Source organism: Vanellus vanellus, assembly GCF_965231255.1.
Source record: "Vanellus vanellus genome assembly, chromosome: 3".
In the NCBI taxonomy this organism is placed as follows: Eukaryota; Metazoa; Chordata; class Aves; order Charadriiformes; family Charadriidae; genus Vanellus; species Vanellus vanellus.
The window spans coordinates 99,085,684-99,111,501 of record NC_138907.1 but is presented as its reverse complement, the minus strand read 5'-3'; the positions used below and the strand labels follow the sequence as shown (position 1 = coordinate 99,111,501).

At 40.5% G+C, this 25,818-nt stretch overlaps 1 protein-coding gene across 1 annotated transcript in view; it reads right to left on the bottom strand.

Moving 5' to 3' along the window:
* The window catches only part of EYS (eyes shut homolog), a gene marked incomplete at both ends in the record, with an annotated part of 840,074 nt that overhangs the window by 488,689 nt on the left and 325,567 nt on the right, over window positions 1-25,818 (bottom strand). Inside the window, 2 exons of the mRNA XM_082480747.1 lie at window positions 14,646-14,724; window positions 15,239-15,410. Of these exons, the coding sequence (XP_082336873.1) occupies window positions 14,646-14,724; window positions 15,239-15,410 (251 nt within the window). The remainder of the gene's footprint in view (window positions 1-14,645; window positions 14,725-15,238; window positions 15,411-25,818) is intronic.

Sequence of the window (25,818 nt, the reverse complement as noted above, 5' to 3'; positions counted from 1 at the left end):
GTATGACAAAGGAAACCTATTTTGCAATACCTCACTGATCACAAGGTCAGTTTGTCTGTTTCATTTTTCTCCTTCCTCTCGTCTCCTCTCCTCTCCCTAGTCCTATTTCTCGGCGAAAGGACGTATACAGTGTTGTAGCAAAAGGGAAGATCTGTTACCGTCACTATACACTCATATAGTCATATTATTCCTAAAGTTGGCACCTTTACGGCAACTAAAAATCTGTAGTTTATGATAGGGAACAGAAACGTACACACTGATCTTGATCAGCAATCCAGGCCTGAAGCCCAAGTCATTTGGCTTTCATTTCCTAGTGAAAACAAAGGGGAATAAACTTCTTCAGGAATTGCCAGTGGTTTCACATTACAAATGTTTCAAGAACCATTCTGGTTTATGACGTTCTTAATTCCTTTCTCTATTCCCTGCTATTTCCTCACCTCAAGTCATGCTGCATTATCTTCTTAGTTGTGTAAGAATAATAGACTAAAATGTTAAAAAAACAAAACAGCAACACAACAACAAAAACAGGCCAAAGAAACCTTAACTTTCTTTGAAAGACAATTTTCCAATTTGTTTCTCAGCACACAACCCGTAATCAGTTATGCAGGTATAACTTGGGAACTATTATGGAAGGGAGAACTATTTGAAGATGAGGACATGGGAAGTTCTTAAGTCAGCGCTGACACTTAGAAGGAACAGAGAGAAATCATCAAAGTCTGACTTAAAGTTTTAAAATCTACCTAGATAGATAAAAAAAAAAGTAAGAACCGGATAGGTTGAAAAGGAATCTGTATTTAAGAAGAATGCATAGCTATTTTCTGCAAAAACCCTTTGATAAGGCTTTTTAGAAAGTTGTTTTCTAACTATATTTTAACTTGATCTACCAATGCTTGTGGAAGCAGGAGTAACTGTCTGCAGAAATTTATCCTTTGCTAGTGTGACATCACCTCTGTTTTAAATAGCCTTGTGCAGTAATAGTGAGAAGAATCATCACCTTAAGATTCCAAATGCCACAGAGGGCACTAGTGTTTTCAAAAAAGTAGGCAGAAATCAGTGTTTCCTTTTGACAGATAGGGTATTTGGAATGTGATTGAATGCACTGACAACATAAAAGGATCTCATAGGTGGGACTTTGTCATTTTAATATTGACATCTGACAAGAAACACATGAAAAAGTTTCAATGGAAGATGAGGAAATACTATGAATGTATCAGGACCAGGAGTAGGTAATGCAGCTAGCAGTTCCTGAACAGAACTGCTGATACATCTATGTGTAGTGTCACTTACTACAAGATGAAATCTACGTGTGTAGAGCAAGTATTTGATTACATTACAACATTTCTTCTTATTATGACTTTGTGTAACTTTTACAAACAATTGGCTAGCCATTAATGATTAAAAAAAAAAAAAAAAAAAAAAACCACCACATAAAGAACAAAATACCAAAGTGAAATTCACCCCAAATGTCACAAAATTACTTTCAGTTCCTTGTTGGAGTTCTCAGCAAAAATATTCCATTTAGAAAGCAGAGAAAGTGCTGAGATCTCCAGATGCCACCAGCAGTCATAACACTGAGAGACGGAGGGGCAGTAACGGTGAGTACAGCTTTTGTTTCTTTGACTTTTCTGTTTGATTTTCTCAGGACTCTCTAGAAACAGCGAATACTATTCTTATAGTATTGCTTTCTTATAGAAAGCAATACTTTCACTTTTAGTCTCCTCTGAAAACACAGAAAATCTCATCCTTTGACTGGGGCCTCTTTGGCTCGCTCAGGGTGTGAAGAGGAGACGTAAGCTTTCCTGCTGCTGCATCAGTGTACAAGTTCTGTGTGTGAGCTTCTCCAAATTCACAATTAGCCTGGCTTCACAGGCCTATCGTACTCTTGCCCAAGCAGTAACACACCATTCCAGTGTATCGCAGATTGCTTCCTTTAAGAAAAGAAACTGAGATAATTCAGGTATGTCTCTGGTCCAATCCTGTTAAAAGAGCTTTACATGGCAGTATTTTGTTTAGAGGGTGGGCCTGCATGGCGGCCTCTGTGAGGAGAGGCCGGGGCTGCCCCGTGCCAGACACAGCCGGTTCCAGCCGGCTCCGACCGACCCACCGCAGGGCATGGCTGGGCCTGCATTCTCCATCCCCCTGTGACATGCCGGGGGAGGAGATACAGGAGCTGGGAGTGAAGCATATCTGGGGAAGCACATTTGAGAAAGAGTAAAAAAACACTGTACAGCAAAGCACCAGAGAGAAGAGTGAGGAAAAAGTGAAAAGCAGTCCTGTAGAAACAAAGGTCAGAGAAGGAGGGGGAGGTGGTGCTCCAGGCAATCCCCACCAGAGATTCCCCTGAAGCCCCTGCAGAAGACCACTTTGAAGTGGGTTGGCCCTCTCCAGCCCGTGGAGACCATAGTGGAGGAGATATCCACACTGCCATACATATGAACACCATGCTGCAGCAGGAGGATGTGCGCCAAAGGAAGCTGCAGTACATGGAGAGCCCTTGCTGGACCAGGGTCCTGGTAGGAGCTGCAGCCTGTGGAGAGGAGCCTGCACAGGAGCATGTTTTCTGGCAGGTTGGGAGGAAAGTGTTTTCATTTTTCACTGACAGTAAATTAAATTAATCTTCCCCAAGTTGAGTCTGGTTTGCCTGTGACGGGTAACAGGTGACCATGAGCAACCTCCCTGTCCTTATCTTGACCCACAATCTTTTCTTCTTATTTCCTCCCCCTGTTCTGATGAGGAGGGGGAATGCAAGAGCAGCTGGGTGGGCATCTGGCAGTCCACCAAAGTTAACTCACCACGCCTGTTCATTCATAGGCTGTAAAACTTTATGTTCTGTCATATCAGAACAAGTAACCTGTCCAAACTGAGTTGTATTGCCCAGCTTTCTCTGTCGCCATCACTGCCCACTATCCTTTCCCTTTCTTTTTTTCTAGTTTGTTCCCTTCACAGGCAGCTTCAGTCAAATCAGGGCTGCAGCCATCCAGCTCCAAGGAAACCAGAAGGCCAGAAGAGATGGTCCTCAGGCCTCGTCAGGTTCCTGCTGCTCTAAAGGGGTTTGTTCCTTCCAGTGTTACAAAAAAAAAGATGTGCCCCTTATTAACTTCAACTGGGGTGCTCTGCTCATTCCTCACAAATCACCACATCTGTAAATGACGCCCACTACTCACACTTTACAGCACACCAATACTCCCCTTCCCAGCTCATCTTTTTAAACAGTTTCAACAACCTCCATTATAAATATGTGAAATGATTTAACAAAATAGAAATTATACAATTGTGGTTATTTGTATAGAGTTTTTATCAACTCTTCACTCTGACAATCTGACACACTTTATTCTTATCCAGATATCTTTGAGTTTTCTTATCTCTGATCTCCTTAGAGTAAGCAGGAGGGCTCACTTTCAGTAGGCTGAGCTTTTTTTCTGAGTCTGTTTTTTTCAGTGAAGCATATGTTTTTCCCATTTTGATCTAACAGGGCATCCTTTGAGTTTACGTATTGTTAACAGGCAATGACCTTGGAAAAGATTTGAAAGCTATAATGGACAAGCTATCAACATGAACTCCCACTGCAATGCTATGGAAAAAAATTGCTAATGCTAACCTTAAGTCTTCGGAGAGGGAAACTGTGACTTACACTTAGACAAGTGATTATTCCTCCTTTTATGGCTAGGGGAAACTGAAACATTATGCCAAGTTCTAGAATCTGTTTATTGTAAGGATGTCAGAAAACTGAGAACATAGCATCAGAAGAAGTGTGGCCAGCAGGTCAAAGGAGGTGATTCTGCCCCTCTACTCCACTTTCTTGAGACGCCACCTGGAGTACTGCATCCAACTCTGGAGTCCCCAACATAAGAACAACATGGACCTGCTGGAGCTTGTCCAGAGGAGGGCCATGAGGATGATCCGAGGGCTGGAGCACCTCTCCTATGAGGAGAGGCTGAAAGAGTTAGGGCTGTTCAGCCTGGAGAAGAGAAGGCTACAGGGAGATCTTATTGCGGCCTTCCAGTCCCTAAAGGGGGCCTACAGGAGAGCTGGGGAAGGACTTTTTACTAGGGCATGTAGTGACAGGACAAGGAGGAATGGCTTTAAACTGGAAGAGGGCAGGTTTAGATTGAACATTAGGAAGAAGGTTTTCACTTTGAGGGTGGTAAGGCACTGGACCAGGTTGCCCAGAGACGTTGTTGAGGCCCTATCCCTGGAGGTGTTCAAGGCCAGGCTGGATGTGGCCTTGGGCAACCTGGTCTAGTGGGAGGTGCCCCTGCCTATGGCAGGGGGGTTGGAACTCAATGATCTTCAAGGTCCCTTCCAACCTGAACTATTCTATGAGCCTATGATTTAGATTCTAGATAAAATGCTTTACAGTAAGCTAAGTCTAAGGAAAATAACACTTAACAGAATTTTTAGGATAGATTTTTTTTTCAAAAACATTATTACATCATAGATCTCATTTTCCCATGATATTGCCAAAACCAAGTAATATATATGAGTTAAAAATGATTACAGACATATTCATGGAGTACATGTCTGTTTCTAGCTAGTAAAAGCAATAATTGGTGCAAGTTCTTTGCTGTAAGAAGTTCCAGAACTCTTGATGGCTCTAAGAGCGTTCCTAGGTTTAGTTTATCACCAAGAAAATTGACAGAGAGGCAGTGCACAGTTATTTTCACATGAAGTATTATATATTAAAGAGTGTTTTAACTCCCAGAGAAAGTCAGTACAAAAACAATTACCTGAATTCCCAATTCCAGATATATCCAGCTAAAGTTCAACTTTACTACTGAGAGTCAGCCACTGTAAAACTGTCAAAAGTAGTTGATCTTTTCAATGGTTCCAAGTAACAGGACGAGGGGTAACGGGCACAAGTTAGTACACAGGAAGTTCCGTTCAAATACACGGAAAAACTTCTTTACGGTGAGGGTGACAGAGCACTGGCACAGGCTGCCCAGGGAGGTTGTGGAGTCCCCTTCCCTGGAGATTTTCAAGACGCGCCTGGATGCAGTCCTGAGTAATGTGCTCTGGCAATCCTGCTTTAGCAGGGGAGTTGGACTAGATGATCTCTAGAGGTCCCTTCCAACTCTGAAAATTCTGTGATTCTGTGATTCCACCTCCTTATGTTTTTAAATAAAAAATTGATGTCTCTCTAAAACACATGTTTTAGGCAAACATGAGTTAAATACAAGTATTGGTTTCCATAGGGCTGTAAATGAAAGGAATATACAGACTTCTGACGTGAGAACAGAATGATGATTTTCTGGGTTTATTTTTACAGTACATGTAAGTCCTCATTTATTTTCTTAGCATAGCAAGACAATTTAAAAGTCAAGGCAAAAAAGTGAAAGAATATTATGATTTCTAAGAAATCTTAAGAATCCTTAGTTCAAACAATGAAAACCAAGATCCACTATGTTTACTAGAGCACAATAATAATTTATTATTTCTTGTTCTATGAATGTCATGGTGTAGTAAATCTTGTTTGTAATAGGAAGGGGATGACTGTCTCTTAAGAGAGCCCACCTGGCATGGCACAGTCCACTGGTTCTGCTGCCAGGGAAATGTTCTGAAATCTGGACTTTCGCAACTGACCTCGAAAGGCACAGCACTTTGCTCAAGGCACATTGCTCCCTTATCCAAATCTGTGGGTCCATACTGACATATGTCCCTAGAAGATAGATTTCTCTAAGAAATTTCAGCTTTCTATATATTGCACTATATCATTTCCACAGTCACAATCCATAGCTTGAAATAATTACAAAGGGATGCATTTTAGCAATTTAATAAAAATAGTGAAAATCCACTATTATTACAAATTTGTCAGTTCAACCCTATTTCCTAAAACAAAATCTAGAAGTGCATTTTAGAAGTTAGGATTTTTTTTCCTAATAAAAAATTATTTCTAACAACACTTCAAAATCTATTTCTGAAAAAGAGATTCAAGGCAAAAAAAAAAAAAATTGTGATGATACAGATATTTTCATTTAAGTGAAGTTTTGCTTTGTATCAAAAAAGGTGATTATAGAGTGGGCCAGTGTGAACATAAATAACTCCTGCAAATCCACGATGTGGGGAAAAAGGTCTATTTTGACATACTTGTACGTATGTGGTGCATTATACAGTCTAATTTCCTGTGAATACTTATGACACAAAGCCCCAAGTACCATGTGCTGTTTGATTTCTTTGTAGACAATTATGACATGATTAACTGTAAGGAAAGACTTGAAACAGAAAAAGGTAGCGTTCTTAAACATCGATTCAGGGAGTGGAAGCAAGCATCCTAGTATTTGTGAGAAAACTGGGTTCCAGGTGCAAGTCAATGACTTGTAAAAGGTAGAATGAGACAGAACTTTAAAACCTGAATTTGATGGAATTCAAAAGAGATAAGAAAGGAATTAAAAGCTAGATACTGCATCAGAAAAGAAAGATGCTTCATGAGTCATGTTTCCTGTCATTTTATGATAGACTGAGGCCAAAATTATTCTCAGGTGAAAAGCAGAGTTTTTTTGATAAACAAGAGCCATGTGGTTAAGAGCTTGGATTAGAATAAAAAAAAAAGTAGGTAGAAAGGAAATCAATGCTGTAAAGAAATGCTTTAGAAACTAATTCATGTGTTAAAGCAATTTCATTTGGTGGATTAAATACACATATAACATTTTGTGGAATGAACTGGGAAAACTTATTCCCCTATTTCAGACTGTTGGTTTTATCAAATATTATTCAGTTCAAAATGAGTTCAAAATGACCAAAATATTGTCTTTGAAATTGTGGATTATGGACACAAGGAAAAGAGAAAATAAAAACAAACCTATTTTTTAGACAGAGCAAGAAAATACTGGATCAAACCAGTGCTCCATCTGGCCCAGTATTCTGTCAATAACAGTGGCGGGAGAAAGCCACTTCAGGAAAATCATGTGAACTTTGCCACTTTCTACAGTCTGTCGAATGTATCCTCCCAGCAAGCGGAACCATTGAATCAGACATGATAAACAGTACTTCCCTGACTGGCTGATTTATCATTCATTTATGGACCTGTTGTCCATGACTTGCCTAATTTTTCTGAACCTAATAAGAAAACACCTGCCTCCCCAGTCTTCTGGGGCAAAAAGTTCTGGAGGTTCTCTGCCTCCTGTGAAAGAAAGTACTTTTACTTCTTCCAAATGTTTCTCTGACTATTTTCATCATGTCCCGCCAATGCTTTTACTAGAGAATCTGGTAAAGAAATTTTCCATTTAAGTTTACCTACCACTGTCATAGTTTTCTAAACCTTAAATACATTCCCCTTAGCTTTCTCCCCTTCAAACGGAATAGCTTCAGACATTTAAATCTCTCCTTACAAGGCAACTATACAATTCCTTATTTTGCTTGCCCTCTGTAGCTTCTCTGCACTTTCTTTGACCTTCCTTTTCTGGCTGACATACCTGTAGAAGCCCTTCTTATTATTCTTTGCATCCCTTGACAAGCTCAGTTCCAGCTGCGCCTTGGCCTTCCTGACCCCGTTCCTACACAATTGGGCAGTGTCCCTATACTGTTCCCAGGATACCTGTCCCTGCTTTCACTGCCTGTGCATTTCTTTCTTGACCTTTAGTTTGAACAGCAGGTCTCAACTCAGCCATGCTGGTCTCTTGCCCTCCTTTCCTGATTTCTTACACCTGGGGATCAAGAGCTCTTGCACTCTATGGAAAGCCTCCTTAAAGATCTGGCAGCTCTGTTCTGCTCCCTTGTCCCTGAGGGCAGTTTCCCAGGGGGTCCTATAGACTAACTCCTTGAAGAGCTGGAATTTTGCTTTCCTAAAATTCAGGGTCCTGACATTTTTTTCTCCTGACCCATATCCCTCAGGACTGCAAAATCCACCAGTGCCTGATCACTGCAGCTCAGGCTGCCTCCAATCTTGATGTCACTGATTAGCTCACTTGTGTTGGTGACTAACAGGTTCAGTATTGCATCCCCTCTGGTGGGGCTGTCTACTACTTGGCTTAAGAAGTTACCCTCCATGCACTCCAAGAGTCTCCTGGGTTGCCTACAGCTCACTCTGCTACTTTTACAGCACATGTCGGGGTGGTTGAAGTCCCCCAGCAGGCTGAGAGGATGCGAGCATGATGCCTTTTGTAGACGGAGTAAGAAGGCTTCATCAATAGGCTCCCCCTGATCATGCAGCCTGTAGTAGACACCAACCACAAGGTTCCCTTTGTTTCCTCGGTCTCTATTTCTTACCCATAAGCTTTCAACCTGCTCATGGCTATTCTTCAAAGACATCTCTTCACACTCTATCTATTTCTTGATGCAGAGGTCAACACCTTTGTCCCTCCTTCCTCACCTGTCCCTTCTGAACAGCCTGTAGCCATCAACAGCTGCACTCCAGTCATGGAATTCATCCCACCAAGTTTCATTAATGGCAACTATGTCATAGCTTTCTAGCAGCACAGTGACTTATTTCCAGCTCCACCTGTTTGTTGCCCATGCTGCGTGCATTGGTGTAGAGGCACTTCAGCTGGGCTGTCAGCCGTGTCACCTTCTTAGAGGAATATCCCTTAATTCCTTTGAGGTATGCCACCAGGGTTTCTATTTTGGCTCCTTTTACCTCAGGAGCCCCTGGTTCACCTCTGTAAGGATTCAATTGTGCTGCAGTGTAGCCAGCATGTCTCAGAGCAACAAGCTGAGGGCCCTCGCTGGCACCCTGTTGCTCTAAATTTGGCGTTTCATCCCACAGTTTACCACAGGCAAGCCTGGTATCATCCTCCACCCCCTTCAAGCCTAGTTTAAAGCTCTGTCAATGAGCCCCTCTAGCCTGCAAACAAAGACCCTCTTGCACCTTTCAGAAAGGTGAATCCCATCTGATGCTAGCAAGCCTGGTGTCATGTAGGCCATCTCATTATCAAAAAACCCAAACCTGTGTTGTTGACACCAGTCACGGAGCCACATATTAATAGACTGGGCCCATCCGTTTCTTCACGGAATTTTCAGAGTTCCAAGGGACCTCTAGAGATCGCCTAGTCCAACTCCCCTGCTAAAGCAGGATTGCCAGAGCACATTACTCAGGACTGCATCCAGGCGGGTCTTGAAAATCTCCAGGGAAGGGGACTCCACAACCTCCCTGGGCAGCCTGTGCCAGCGCTCTGTCACCCTAACCATAGAGAAGTTTTTTCTTGTATCTGAATGGAACTTCCTATGTTCCAACTTGTGCCCATTGCCCCTCATCCTGTCTCTGGGAACCAATGAAAAGAGCCTGGCTCCATCCTCCTTCAGCCCACCTTTTAGATACTTGTAAGCAATAATAACGTCTCCCCTCAGCCTTCTCTCCTCCAGGCTAAAGAGCCCCAGCTCTTTCAGCCTTTCCTCATAAGGGAGATGCTCCAATCCCGCAATCATCTTTGTTGCCTTAATGTCTTCCAGTGTCACTGCCCACAAATGGAACGAGAGAGGAGAAAATCACCAATCATCCCAAAGCCCTGAAGTCTCTTTTGATCCCCCTTGGACTACACGTTGCAGCCTCATCGCCACCCATGTAGAAGAGCAGCAACGGGTAATAGCCCAAGGGCTATACCAGACTAGAAGGTTTCATAGTGATGACCTTAACTCAGGCCCCAGGGAGGCAGCAGACTTCCCTAAGAGGAGGGTCTGTCCGGCATATTGGACCCTCTGCTCCCCTCAAAACGGAGTTGCCTACAACTATAACTCATCTTTTCTTCCTCGTGGAGGTGGTCGTGATACAGGGGGTAGGCATTTCTGACCTTGGCAGCACATCTGGTGTGGATGGACCATCATCCACATCATCTATTGACTGGTCTTTCACATCCAGAGCCTTGTACTTGCTGTACAGAGGCACACGGAAAGGTGGGGTGGGAAAATAGGGGGTTTGCCTGCTGCTCTGAGTGTGGACTTGCCTTGATTCACTCCTCTCTTAAGATACTGCCTTCAGCCTTTCAGGGGGAGGATACAGGATCCCCTTGATGTTGTTTTTTTTCTGGTGACTGTTCCTGTTTCTGTCTCAGGGAGGGCAGAGCACAGTTGCACCAGTCTTTCTCAGTCTCCCTGAAGCTCCTTAACCTTTTTACTTCCTCATCCACCTTGTCACACCTCACATAGCTGTTCTCACTACTACCATCTGTCACCAGCAAAACACGCTGGCAGTCCCTGCCGCCCAAGACCTGGACAGCTGTATGTTTTTGTGGGTTGCCACATCCATTCTGTGAGTGCAGATGACATGGCTTTCCACTAGGTGGATAACATAGTTAAACTCCTTCTGAGAGGGTGACGACCACTAACTGAACTTGCCCCTTGAGCCAGTAGGGTCACTACACCCTTCCTGTGCAAACATTCATTTCTTTACTTCTGCAAGTTCTATTGTCTATTTTTCTATTACTTCTCCATTTAATAGAATCTGCAATTCAGTCACTCTTACTTAAAATAAACTTATTACCTCAGGGCCATGAGGTCCCTGTAGTATCACACACAGTGAAATAACCCCACGGGTGGTAATGACACATGTGCTTTGCAGAATAAAGTGGGTATCTCCCTCTCCTCCCACTCTTAGATTTACCTATCTGCATCTTGAGCATAAGCCACATTATTTTTTGGAAGTTTACATTAGTTTAGCTTCTTTGAAGAAACTACTTACCTTACTCAACCCTCTTTAAACTAGTTAGCAATAGGTAAAAATACTCAAGAGGGCAAAGAAGTCCTACACGTACACAAGCAAGAACATCCAGCTCATTGAGGCTCTTTGTACGTTCACCAATACTTGCCACACACATATATGCTACACGTATACAGACAGGATTCTGAGGAGGGGATTCTACTCTCTGGCTTACTTCTTATGATCTCTTAAGACCCAGTCATCACAGTTACTGAAGTCTAGACTCACTAATGAAATGCAGATGTCCACTTCAAGATCACCTGAATAGCTCTGCAGATGTCAATGAACATTCACCACATTTTCATTTACTATAATAAGTTCATAGACAACTAGTTTTCACAAGGACACCTCAAGTTAGGCAAGATGAATCATAGAATCATAGAATGGTTTAGGTTGGAAAGGACCTTGAAGATCATCGAGTTCCAACCCCTTGTTCTTCCCCACCAAATCAGAGATAATTTTATGGCTGTCAAGTCTCATGACTTTTGTGCAATCTGGCAAGTCCTGGTGAATAATTGCTTACCTGCTTAAAATAGCAGAATATTGTTCTCTGACTCCACATGTACATCAGCTGTGGTGCCTTTGTGTAGAGAATTAGTTGGTTTTCCTGATTTCCCCCTTATTTATGTCTTTTATGAAAACAGAGAGGAAAGATCAGTAAAACCAAACAAAATAAATAATTCTAGGATGCAGTCTGATCATAGCTTTCTATTAGATACAAGCAGAGCACCAACAAACTGAATATCCTCCTGTGCAAAGACTCAAACACTTTTTACTCCCTTTTGACAGCATGAGACAGCCTTTAGCTGGGCATGGAATAAGCACAACTGCCAATGACTTTTCATCAGCCACAGCAAAAGAAAAGTCAATAAGTAAGAAATAATGTCTATTGCTAATATGGTCAAAAGAAGATTAGTAAGTTATGTTTAGCTATATCAGAGAGAAAAGATTAATTTTCAGTTATAAACATTCATCTTACAATTTCAAAAACATGCAAATGTCAGAGGAAATCATGTGTATTGTACCTAATCCATATAGTGCATACATTTTTTCTCTTAGTCTTTCTTAAATTAAATCCATAAGTGAAAAAGCAACGGAAACTATAGTAGTTTCTGTGGAAGTTCCAACATCCACAATCCATATTACATATGCAAAAGTTACAGGCTATCTCTATAAAGAAAAAGTGCTTATTCTTTTCTAAAGGTATTAGACACGCTAAGAAAGTTTTGACGTGTATTTTCTTCCAAACTGTATTGCAACACATGTAGAGGATGAAAAAATCCAAGATGAAGAAGGGAAATCCAAGTATGTCTAGGGCAATATAAATATACACATAAATTTATTTTACTTTTAAATTGGTTATTTGAATCAGCTTAGTTGCTGACATTGGCTGTTCAATGCCCACCCAGTCACTCTCTCACTCTCCCTCCTCAACCAGACAAGGGAAGAAAATAAGGTGACGAATCTTATCAGTTGATAAGGAGAAAGAGATCATTTACCAGTTACCATTACAGGCAAAACAGATTCAACTTGGGGAAAATCAATTTAAGTTATTGCCAATTAGAAATACATTTTTAGACAGTTAGAAACACAGACAAAACCTAAAACCACCTCCTCCTCCCCTTCTTCTCCAAATCAACTTCATTTCTCCACTCCCAACCCTTCTACCTCCTCCTTTCACTGTGGGCAGTGCAGGGTGCTGGGGAATGGGGGTTGCAGTCAGTTCGTAACAGCTCCTCTCTGCTGCTTCTTCCTCCTCCTACTCTCCCCTGCTCCAGTGTGGGTCCTCTCCATGGACTGCAGTCCTTCAGAGTAAGACCGGTCCTGCATGGGCTCCTCTCCATGGGCCACAGGTCCTGCCTGGAGCCTGCTCCTGTGTGGGCACTCCATGAGCTACAGTCTTTCAGGGCATATCCACATGCTGTGCCACAGTGTCCTCCATGGCCTTCAGTTGCAGATATCTGCTCTGGTGTGGTCCTCTCCATGGGCTGCACTGCAGACATCTGCTCTGGCACGGTCCTCTCCAAGGCAATTGCTGCTCCAGTGCCTGGAGCACCTCCTCCACCTCCTTCTTCACTGATCTTAGTGTCTGATGGGTTCTTTCTCACACTTTTTTTCCTCTCTCTGTTGAGCAGGGTTTCTTACCCTTTCTTAAATATGTTTCCTTGAAGGTGCCACCATCTTGGGTGAGGGGCTCAGCTGTGTCCTGTGGTGGGTCCGTTGGAGCTAGATCCAGCTGTATCCAGCATGCACAGCACCTGGCCTGCTCTCACAGAGGCCACCCTGCACCCCTTTTAGACACAACGTTGGCACTTACACCCAATGAAGGTGTATAAACCTTAATACAAAGAAATGTATCAAGTGAAGAAAATATTGAAGATTAATTCCTGATTATTTTTTTTAAAACAAAGGAACAAGCTGATATTAATGTAGAGCAAAACAATTATAAAGCATGAGCCTACCATGATTATCCAGATGTGCACACCCCTACACAGTAAGAAAGCCTTGTTGATCATTGTAAGACTTGCAGAGGCATGATATATGTCTGAACAGGACAAACGCAGTGTTAAAGCCTTAAAAATATGACACCTGCAGCATAGTCTAATCACGTTGCGAATCACGTTGCATGCAAATAGAATGAATATCAAAAAATGGAGCCATCGTTCTCACAGACTTATCTGTCAGATGTATACGTATATTGTTTCTTTCTGTGAATTTCTAATCTATGCATTTTGAAACACCTCAGTATGAAATGTGGTTATCTTTTGAATATGAATTTATGCAGTTGTCTACAGGTCATTTAATCTCTCATTCTCTTAAAATGGAGGAAAGTGTAAATCATGGATGTTGCTAGAGAAAATATTACCCAAAGGTATTCTGTATTAGCATTGGCAACAGCCGATAATCTTACAGATTTGCAGTATCATATCATCATGTGCACTGTGTTGGGCTAAATTACTTATTTTCTGACTTTTTCTTTCTGTAAAAGAAGTTAGAAGATAATATTCCAGCTAGATTTACTCCTTGTGGGAGACTGTCATGCATTTTCAACAGAAAAGTTATAGGCCATACTTTCTTTATATAATATAAGGTATTTTTAGTTATATAGTGCTTTTAGCTATATATATAAAAACCCATGAAAGGTCCCTACAAGCATACATAAGTTAGAAAGAAGTTTGAATAACATTTTGGAATGTATTTTTGACAATTCAGAAGCACAATATCAGAAGCCAGATAGTTCAAAGGGGCAGATCTCATGCCAGACTTTCTCATGAGACCAAATTTAAAAAGATCATAACCCAAGATCTGATTAAATTCTGTCTGGTACAAAACCTGAAAAAGTCTAAACCAATTCAAAACTTTCCCCAAAGCGTGGCCAACATTGTGAGGGCTGTTCATTGTTATGCCAGATGTACTTACCTTCTACAAATTGGTTTGCTGACCACAGGAATCTTTGTGGCACAGACTCGCGTATGCAGATGCCTTCTTATCCACACCCATTCCCCGTGGTAACGCAAAAATATTCTTGAACTTAAGAGGAGGAACTGGGCAGTGTATTTTGTACACCACAATTTTATATCATAGCATTCTACAATTACCTTGATTTTAAATAAAAGTCAAGCCTACTTTCAGTGTAGAACATTGCATTTTGAGGTTTACTATTCAAATATACAGTTAAGCTACAGCAAATGGGGCTCACAATGCAAATTAGGTAGTTATGTCATCCATGCTGAATTAATAAATGATTTTCAGGTAATGTTGGCTTATCTTGCTGTGGCTTTTCACATTTATCATTCACACTTCACCTTTAAAGTTCTTTAGACATTTTCTCAATGGTCTTTTTTAATACAGTTTCATGTAAGTAACAAATAACGAGCTTTTCAGAATGGATTTGAAACAACTGAATTTCTGTCATACATTTTCAATAAACCGACACATTCAGAAGTTATTTAAATAAAAATGAGTTTCAAGTGGCATATTACCCTTTCCCCTATAATTAAAATAAAATTTGAAGACTTACATTAATATTTATCTCACATCTTGAGCTGGTCCATCCTGATTCACAAGAGCACTGATATCCATCAATGAGATCTATACATCTGAAATACAAAATAGTGTTATTCAGATGAAGCTATGTAATTCTAGACTCAGCACTAGTAGTATTATTCCATACATTTCTAAATAGTGGTCTCATGTAACATACCACTTTTAATTAGTTTTAATAATGGGTTTCAAATGTGTATATTATAGGTCCTGAGGGGTTTTATAAAGATACATATTCTCATATTAAAAGACATCTTCCCATTTCAACCTGTTGGCATGAAACAGCTAAAGATTCACTTTTAAGTATATTAAACTCTCATTAATGCACATGTACTGAAAACTGGTTTATGCTAATGAACAAAAATGAAAGAGAAACTGAGATAATGTAATAGTATATTACATTAGCTTAAGCAGGCAACATCTGTCATCTTTAAGTGTGCTTGTACTCTTACGTTATGGAAGAACATAATTAAAAGCATATTTATCAAACTTCCCATATCATTAAATCTTAAATATCGCTAGTTAGGTACATTATCTTGGAGATAGTAATAGTTAAATAAAAATAGCCACCTTCCATGAAGACAAGGATCTGGCAAGCATTCATTAACATTTATCTCGCAGTTTGTTCCAATAAAACCTCTCCTACAGTGACACTTATAGGAACTGATGTCATCAATGCAACTTCCATTGTTGAGACAAGGAGTAGACATACATTCATCTATATTTACTTCACATCTATCACCTGTGTAAAAAACAGAAGATACAACTAAGCTTTAAATTCTAATCTCAAACCAACTAACAGTTTATTTATTAATAATTCCAGATAAACTGTTTTTATTTACATACATTGTTTATATAGTTCTTTACATTCATCAATAAAGAATATCCCACTGGACCTACCTATAGGTGCAAATTCACAAAAGAACAGTTATACTGCAATATACTACAACAATAACATCCGTAATTGTGGCAAGGCAAGAAGGCTTTGGGGATTAACTTGCAAGCAAAATAGTTTAATGAAGAAATTGAAATTTCAAGAGGAATTTCTTTACACAGTTATTAGAAAGATGAATAGCACAAGTTTCCTGTAAGAAGAACACAGAATTAAAATGATACAGGTCTTGGTGGTGATCTAACTGTGATACTTAGTTTCTCAAAATGAAATTTTGAGAAAAGCAGGGGCTTTTCGTAAATGATGAAAGATGTAAAATTCTTTGAAATCTTTTTGAAGACACTCATTATGAGAGATCTGGTGGTGTACTTTTCTGTTTGTAATTGCCCTGCAAATTAGTGCCACACATCTTCTATCTAACATCTCAAAGTACTTACTGAAATACTAATTGACAACCAACATGTACCACGTGTCTGTAGGCAGCTACTGCCCGCTGCCTGGTAGACAGCTAAGCCCCACACAGCCACTTGCTCACTCCCCCAGACTGGGATGGGGGAGAGAAATGCAAAAGTGAGAAAACTCATGAGTCAAGATAAAGACAGTTTAATAGGTAAAACTAAAGCTGTGAACACAAGCAAAGCAAAATAAGGATTTAATTCACTGCTTCCCATTGTTCAGCTATCTACAGGAAAGCTGGGCTTCATCCCGTTAAGAGTTACTTGGGAAGACAAACACCGTAACACCGAAGGTTCCCCAGTCCTTCTTCCCCATAGCTTTTATTGCTGAGCACAATGGCATATGATTTGGGATATCCCTTTGGTCAGTTGGAGTCAGCTGTCCCAGCTGTGTCCCCTCTCAAATTCTTGTGCACCCCCAGCCTACTCACTGGTGGGGCTGTGTGAGAAGCAGAAAAGGCCTTGACACTGTGCCAGCACTGCTCAGCAATAACTGAAACACCACTGTCTTATCAACGCTGCTTTCATCACAAATCCAAAACACAGCCCCATAATAGCTACTATGAAGAAATTTAGCTCTATCCCAGCCAAAACCAGTTCACTAGGGCTAATGCAAGAACATTCCCCGATTTTTCAGGTGTGTGGGCCAAGGGAGGTGTAGAGGAGAGAAAAGGAATGCTTAAGACAAAAGGTCCTCCTCTGGAGCAGAGACAGTGTCCAGAAGCCAGAAGTTACATCAGTTCCTCTGGCTCTCCATTTCACAACAAAAATGAAAGGCATTTTTTGGCTTTCCGTAATGAGGTATTTACTTAAGTATCTCAGTGTCAACTCAAAACCAGCTATTTTATACACAAATGTGAAGAGTAAATGAAAAGTTCCTGTAATCCTATGCACCCAACTACTGGCAGCTTTTTAAAGCAAGGAATTCATAGCAAGGAAGCAGCAGAGATACTCCAACCTTTGTCTAGTCTAGTTGATGTGTGAATATACAGCCAAAGATCAAAATCAGGCATTGCAATAAATCTATTAATATGCTATAAACAGAGTTGCTTTAAGATTATGAGGAATGTTTTTACCTAGAAAAGATCAATAGTGCAATATTCAAATGAAAACGACTGTTAGGTATGTAAAAATATTGTATACATTTGAGGAAATTGCTTTTTTCACAATATATTCTCAGCCTCCTAATTGGTTCAAAGAGAGTAATACAGCATCCTGGCTTCTGTTTTGAAGTCTGTGGCCTCCAGCCCAGCAGCCCTAGACCACTGGTGTCCCGCTCTAGCGGAATGTGCACGACAGAAGGTTGGACTTGGCAGGGACCCCCAGGAAAATGAGCTGAGAGGCGCTGTTGTGCGATTCTGTATTTGACCACATCTTGCCACAATAGGATTCGCACTACGCTAAGCTATACATTAATGAAATGCGTAGTATTAATGTACACAGACTGCTGTTGCTTTTTATACTATGCACTCTTACCAAAACAATACAACTTACTTTTTAAAACTCACTTTCCTAGTTAATCTTGCTTAGGAGGCGCAAATCTGTACTTTAAGAGTTAAATGTTCTCAGTTCAAATTTAGTAATTTGCTTTTGATAATGGGATATATGTGAAAGCAATAATTAAAAAATAATTTTAGTGTTTTATTAATTTTTAAGGCAGATATTTCTGATCTTGGAGAAAGCAAACACTAGAATAGCTCTATTCAGGTTTTTTATATTATTTAAAATAGTTTGCTTTGTAAATAACCCAATGCCATTCATTCCTACCGCTACCTTTACTGCTGCTCTTTCTATCCTCTGCGTAAGTGTAATACATCCACTAAAGGAAATAAACCTGAAATAAAGTTACATTGTAAAGAACAGTATATTGCTAGTAAGATATTTAAATATTAGCTCAGCAATATACCAGTAGCAGATTCCAAAATCACCTAATGAAATTTGATTTGCTTATAATCAACACATTAGAAGGTTGGCTGTGATACCTCAGTGGCTGCAGCCTTTCATTGGAAGAGGTTGACATGTATTGATATATTGATTCTGAAAAACAGATTAAGGGTTAAAGTAACCATTGATAATTATTCCATATTCACATGTGCTTCCTTTACTGCATAATCTATTGAGAAAGGAAAAATTATAGTTCCTTTAGATGAGTAACATCTTGTAATTAAATAGATTCTGATTTACATTCCTGACCTACTCTTATTTATGTTACATTGATCCACTATTTCAATGCCATTGAATAAATTTTTGCCCGAATAGCTCGATGAATGCAATGGCAATGCAGTAAAAATTCATTACTTGATTGTGGGAAAAGAAGACTCAGTGCATAAATTTAATGTGTCAATAAATAATTTAAAAAAATACATTTCAAAACACAAGACATATTGGGAAAAACATACTTTATATGTTCCTTCTACTCACAGAAAAAACTCTTATAACCTCAGAGAGTTTTAAAAACAGGAATCATAGCAGTATTTCTTTTGCAATAAAAAAGTACTCAGAATTACCAAATTGTGGAGAAATATTCAACATGTACATTATATAAAGAAATTTTCCTTTTCTGTAACTTGAAGACTTAAACTAGGTATGACTTAATATATTTAATAGTCACAATAAAAGAGAGTATATCAGTAAAATGACACAGAATTGCAATCAAATCTACAACACCCCTTAAAAACAAAAACAAAATTAATAGGTTATTTCCACTGAAGTGCCCAAACATTTGCTTGGTTAATTTGGAAAAAGAGAGTACTGAATTTAGTAAAATTCCAATCAAAGTGCCAAATTAGTAGTTATACATATTGCTAATACAAAGAAATGGTTCGTTCTTGCATGGTCTCATGTCTTTTGTAAAGTCCTGTACACCTTCTCTTGGACAATCCAGTAAAATATTCACAATGAATTAATGAAAAAATAAACCCTCAGAATAACTACATAAATTGCAGAAAATAACTACTTTTAGTATTCTAGACAGGATATGCTTATGCAAGATTAAAACCTTGTAAAATTATTTTTCTACAAATATGAAATTTTGTGGAAATGATAGTGGACAGAATGTATCTGCCTATTCCTCAGCTTCTATGTGGCACTGAAGAGAGCAGAATTCAAATAAAATTGTGTTAGGGAAGTCAAAGTGTAATACATCCCACTTAATCTTAACTACTGTAAAATTAAGAAGCTAGTTTAAGATAGGTGTCTAAACTCACTTTAAAATAGATAAACAGAGAAGTATCTTCAAAGGGTGATCTGTAGTATGTCTTACCTTGAATGTCCTAGTGGTGGCAATGACTGCAGAAGGAAATTAAATGGGTGATTTTGACTAGCTGCCTATCTTTTAGAGGACTAAAATTAGGTGAAATTAAGCCTATTCCTAGTATCAGCTGTAAAAATTATCCACGTAATGCAGCTTGATCCACATTTTCTAAAACTGCAATTTCTTTTTTTTGTGGTGTGTATAGGAGTTTTTGGAATACCAGCATGAGTCCATAAATATCACTTCCTTAAATAAAATTTTTCCTCTCAGCCTCAATCCTCCTACTCCTTAGAGTTCAGTGAGAACGTATCACGTAGTCTTCCTTCATTTCTGTCCAAATACTGTGAAATACCGTACAGCACCTTTCAAGGCGATCTTTGCTTAAGAGAATGCTTAATGTCACAACATGTCTTGCCTTTAATCTCCAAGTGTATCTAAAATACTGGAACCAAAACTCATGAAGTAATGTTCAGGCAGGGAATAACATGGGAAGCTAGAGAAATGCAACTTTGTGCTTAGTTTCTTCAAAAAACAGGTATCATGAGATGTAATTAAGATTAGACTCTGAAAAGAAAGACTGAATCTGATGGAAAGAAAAGAAATGCCTTGTAGTGAAATTCCCATATTCTGCCCTTACTAGGAAAGCTTTAGCAATATTAACAGGCAAAATGGACTTTTAATCCTCCCAGTGTTAAAGTTTCAGACACATGTAGAAAGTAAAAGCCCATTTTGTCATTCCCACCCTAAAAGGAATTTGAGAGATTTGCTGTGAATACAGACTATAATTGTTACAGTAATTACTAGTACAACAGGCTTACAGATGAACATGAATACATGTAACAGGAAAAATAATTACATAAAAAAGAACTAAATAAAAATAATGTAATTTTGAAGTATTAGTTCTAACAAAGAAAATAAATTTCTTAATAGTAGGACCTAGTTCAGATGTTCTTGCCAAGGTGCACTAACTCAAACATTTTTGATAGTTTTTTTTAAAAAAATATTCAGTAATTTCCAAAAGCAAAATGTACTAAATTTGTAATTTGTCACATTGTAGACACAAAAAGGCTGGCAATCTTTCACGACTGTAACCTAGACAGTCTGACATTCTCTTCCAGTGTGACTGTCATTTAATTTGAAACCTGCCTTCTTTTTCAATCCTTGTTCAAAGTACAAAAATGTTTAATAAAAATAATCTTGCTGTATTATAAATATTACAATAAAACAAAACATTCTGCAAAGTTGGTGGGACAGACAGACTATAATACCACAGAACTAGCACTTAAATTACTGCCTGTAAATTGTTTCATACTTCTGACATTGCCAGGTGTGTTACTGGGCTGAAGACACCTCTTGGAGATCTGCTTTACAGATTGCCATAATATCTATCATTACCATGACAGAAATAGTAAGTCCATCTGCCAAAGAAAATGCAAAAGTGCCTCACACATACCACATCTGGGGGATTACTGATATTGATCGTAACGTGGGGGCTTCCCTGTGTTTCGGAGTGCTGCAGAAGGCAAGGAAATGCCATAGAAGTGAGAAGAAAAGAGTAATAACAATTACACTAAGATGAAAAGGAGATGGCTATTCTCCTACTCCTTCAAATCATCCATTCATGGGAAGGATCAGTCTGTCTCACACATTCATAAAGAAAATTCAGCAGCCTTTTCCAATGTCCTTTTTATGTTCAACCTACTTCATTAACTGAGGATGCCTCAGCCTTTCTTGGAGATCATTTCCACACCGACATCCTAATCTAGAGATTGTCACACCTTCCATCAAGACTTTAATCTTTTCCACTGTAAATCCAAATAAGAAATTACTCTTCCCTGCCGTCAAGAATTTTTCTCACCAACTTCAGATCCAACCTAGAATGTCTCCCTCTTCTGATCACTGAGAATTTTTCTCAGCCTTCTGTTAAAAAAATGATTATGTTTTCGCATTTCTTCGCTCAGAAACAACGCCCCCCCCCCCAACATCCAACAGAGTTTTTACTAGCTGTAGTGTACCTAACAAGATGAAAAATCAGACACTAGGCTTGATCCTGTAAGTTTTTTGGCACAGGAAAGGAAGAAGGCTAAAATGGCAGTGGGCCTTAGAATTTAATTTTTTTTTTTTTTTTAAATTCTCCTAGTCACGAAACTTGAGCTTTTTCCTTTCAACAGGTAAGGGCTGAAAGCAGATACTACGAACATGAAGAATGGACCACACAACAACCACCTCTGACTTATGTCAGAGCTATGGATGTCCTCTATCTGGACTTCTGTAAGGCCTTTGACACAGTTCCCCACAACATCCTTCTCTCTAAATTGCACAGATATGGATTTGATGGGTGGACTGTTGGGTGGATGAGGAATCAGTTAGACGGTGTCTTCCAGAGGGTAGTGGTCAATGGCTCAATGTCCAGACGGAAATCGGTGACAAGTGGTGTCCCAAAGGGGTCTGTTCTGGGACCAGTACTGTCTAATACCTGCACCAATGACGCAGACAGTGGGAGCGAGTGGATGCCCAACAAGTTTGCAGACAGCACTAAGCTGGCTGGTTCAGTTGACATGCCTGAGGGAAGGGATCCAATCCAGAAGAACATGGAAAGCTCAAGAAGTAGGACTGTGTGAATCTCATGACGTCCAACAAGGCCAAGTGCAGGGGTCTGCACTTTGGTCGAAGCACCTCCCTCTATCAATACAGGCTGGGGGATGAAGGTATTGAGAGCAGCTCTGCTGAGGACTTGGAGGTATCAGTGGATGAAGAGCTGCACATGAGCTGACAATGCACTCACAGACCAGAAGGCCAACCGTACCCTGGGCTGCATCAGAAGAAGCGTGGCCAGCAGGTCAAAGGGAGGTGATTCTGCCCCTCTACACCACTCTGGTGAGACTTCACCTGGAGTACTGCATCCAGCTCTGGAGCCCTCAGCAGAGGAACAACATGGACCAGTTGAAGTGGGTCCATAGGAGGGCCACAAAAATGATCACAGGGCTGGAACAGCTCTCCTACGAAGACAGGCTGAGCAAGTTGGGGTTGTTCAGCCTGGAGAAGGGAAGGCTCCGGGGAGACTTTATTTTGGCCTTTCAGTACTTAAAGGGGGCCTACAGGAAAGATGGAAACAAACCTTTTAGCAGGGCCTGCTGCAACAGAACAAGGGGTAATGGTTTTAAAGTAAAGGAGGGTAGATTTACATTAAATATAAGGAAGACATTTTCTACAATGCGCATGGTAAAACAGTGGAACAGGTTGCCCAGAGAGGTGGGAGATGCCCCATCCCTGGAAACATTCCAGGTCAGGTTGGACGGAGCTCTGAGCAACCTGATCTAGTTGAAGATGTCTCTACTCATTGCAGGGGGATTGGATTAAATGACCTTTAAAGGTCCCTCCCAACCCAAACTATTCTATGATTCTATGTGTGAACTCTGAGATGCACAAGCATCCTTAGCTATGCTGTCTTTAAGCTTTTATCCTGCTGCTAATAACTCTGAAGTTTTTCTATACATTTTTGCATTTCACTGACGACTGATGCGCTCATACCAATTTCTGTAGTCTATGGAAGGTACTTAATGATTAATTTATCTTAAAATTGTTCAGGCATTCAGTTTCATTACCTTAAGACACTTTTTTGGTTGGTTTCTTTATACTGCATGCACTAAAGTTGCAAAATTTTAAGTTTTTAGACAGTAAATACCATGTTTTTGTTTTTGTTTTTTTACAATAAATTTCTGTCACAATCTCAAGATACTCCCATTTTGGCAAGCAAGCTTGACATTTTCATGACATTTTGTATTTGGATGTTTTGCTGATTGTGTTACATTTCTGGGAGTAAAAATACTTTGATTTTTGAAAAGACAATATGTATACTATTTTCTTTTCTTCTTATTAGACTTAGAAGAAGACATATTAGAACCTATATATATTTTTAAAAATATATTAAAAAAACATATATTCCTATTTCCACTCCCCTATCGGGAGTGGAAACAGAGGTGGGTAGCCTGGGAGGTATACAGAGGAATAGTTCAAGCAGCCAGGGATCAGGTTAGACAAGCTAAAGCCCAGATAGAACTAAATCTGGCCAGGGATATTGAGACAAACAAAAAAATCCTTCTTTAAGTATGTCAGCGAGAAAAGAAAGACTAGGGAAAATGTGGGCCCTCTCCGTAAGGAAACGCAAGAACTGGTTACCCGGGACAGAGACAGAGCTGAGGTACTCAATGACTTTTTTGCCTCAGTCTTCACTGGCAAAGGACTGCAGCCACACTGTCCTTGACACAGAATGCAAAGACGAGGATTGGGAAAATGGAGAACCGCCCACTGTAGCAGAAGATCAAGTACAAGACCACCTGAGGAATCTGAAGGTGCACAAGTCCATGGGACCTGATGAGATACATCCGCAGGTCCTGAGGGAGCTAGCAGATGAGGTCGCTAAGCCACCAGCCATCACAGAATCATAGAATCATAGAATTAGTGGAGTTGGAAGGGACCTTTAAGATCATCAAGTCCAACCGTTAACCTACCCTGATAAAAACACCAATATTTGAGAAGTAGTGGCGGTCTGCCGAGGTTCCTGCTGACTGGAAAGGGGGAAACATAACGCCTATTTTCAAAAAGGGAAATAAAGAAGACCCAGGGAACTACAGGCCAGTCAGTCTCACCTCTGTGCCCGGCAAGATCATGGAGCAGTTCCTCCTGGAAACTCTGCTGAGGCACGTAGAAAACAAGGAGGTGACTGGTGACAGCTGGCATGGCTTCACCAAGGGCAAGTCATGCCTGACAAATCTGGTGGTCTTCTATGAAGGGGTTACAGTGGCAGTGGACAAGGGAAGACCATCTGATGTCATCTACTTGGACTTGTGCAAAGTGTTTGACACTGTCCCACATGATATCCTTGTCTCTAAATTGAAGAGACATGGATTCGACAAATGGACCACTCGGTGTATGAAGAACTTGCTGGACGATCGCACTCAAAGAGTTGCGATCAACGGCTCGATGTCCAAGAGGAGACCACTGACGAGTGGCGTTCCTCAGGGGTTGGTAATGGGACCTGGTCTGTTCAACATCTTTGTCGGCGACATGGACAGTGGGGTCGAGTGCACCCTCAGCAAGTTTGCCGATGATACCAAGCTGTTTGGCGAGGTGGACATGCTGGAGGGGAGGGATGCCATCCAGAGGGACCTGGACAGGCTGCAGAAGTGGGTCCAAGCCAACATCATGCAGTTCAACAAGGCCAAGTGCAAGGTCCTACACCTGGGTCAGGGCAATCCCAAGCACAAATACAGGCTCGGTGCGGAATGGCTGGAGAACAGCCCTGAGGAGAAGGACCTGGGTGTGCTGACTGACAAGAAGCTCAACATGAGCCAGCAGTGTGCGATCGCAGCCCAGAAGGCCAACCGTATCCTGGGCTGCATCAGAAGAACTGTGGCCAGCAGGTCAAAGGAGGTGATTCTGCCCCTCTACTCCATTCTCGTGAGAGCCCACCTGGAGTACTGCATCCAGTTCTGGAGTCCCCAACATAAGAAGGACATGGACCTGCTGGAGCGTGTCCAGAGGAGAGCCACGAGGATGATCCGAGGGCTGGAGCACCTCTCCTATGAGGAGAGGCTGAAAGAGTTGGGGCTGTTCAGCCTGGAGAAGAGAAGGCTACAGGGAGATCTTATTGCGGCCTTCCAGTACCTAAAGGGGGCCTACAGGAGAGATGGGGAGGAACTTTTTACTAGGGCATGTAGTGACAGAACGAGGGGGAATGGCTTTAAACTGGAAGAGGGCAGGTTCAGATTGAACATTAGGAAGAAGTTTTTAACTGTGAGGGTGGTGAGGCACTGGAACAAGTTGCCCAGAGAGGTTGTTGAGGCCCCATCCCTGGAGGTGTTTAAGGTCAGGCTGGACATGGCCGTGGGCAGCCTGGTCTAGTGAGAGGTGTCCCTGCCTATGGCAGGGGGGTTGGAACTCGATGATCCTCAAGGTCCTTTCCAACCTAAACCATTCTATGACTCTATGATATATAAACTTCTATATAGGAAATGAAAAATTATTTGATTGTTAGGGCTGAAGTCTGAGGAAGATGATAATTTATAGATCTCTTCAGATCTTTTTCTAGGAGACAATAAAGAGATTTAAGTGCTGTTTCAGGAGATTAAAAATTCAGGATATTAATTTATGGTAAGTGTCTACTATGAAAAAGAGGAAAAGGAAGAAACACAGAATTTTGTGTAAGAACAAATCAAAGACATACTACCCAGAAAAGAAAAATAAATGCATGAGAAAAACGAATTGGTTCTGAGGGAAACTGGTTCTGGTATATGGAAAAATAATGTAATAGCATCTCATAATTAAAGCAAAAACAGACTGGGGTGAGTACTAGGTGAAAAAATCAGGTATTTTATCTATTACAGGAACATACCAAAGACACATCTTGAAAAAATATGATATGACATCAAATAATCTGTAATGATTTCTACTAGCTATATATTTATTTCCCTGGCTTTTGAAATACTTTCTATGATAAATACATTTTCTGAATACACATATGTACAGAATCACATTGTAAATAAATGCC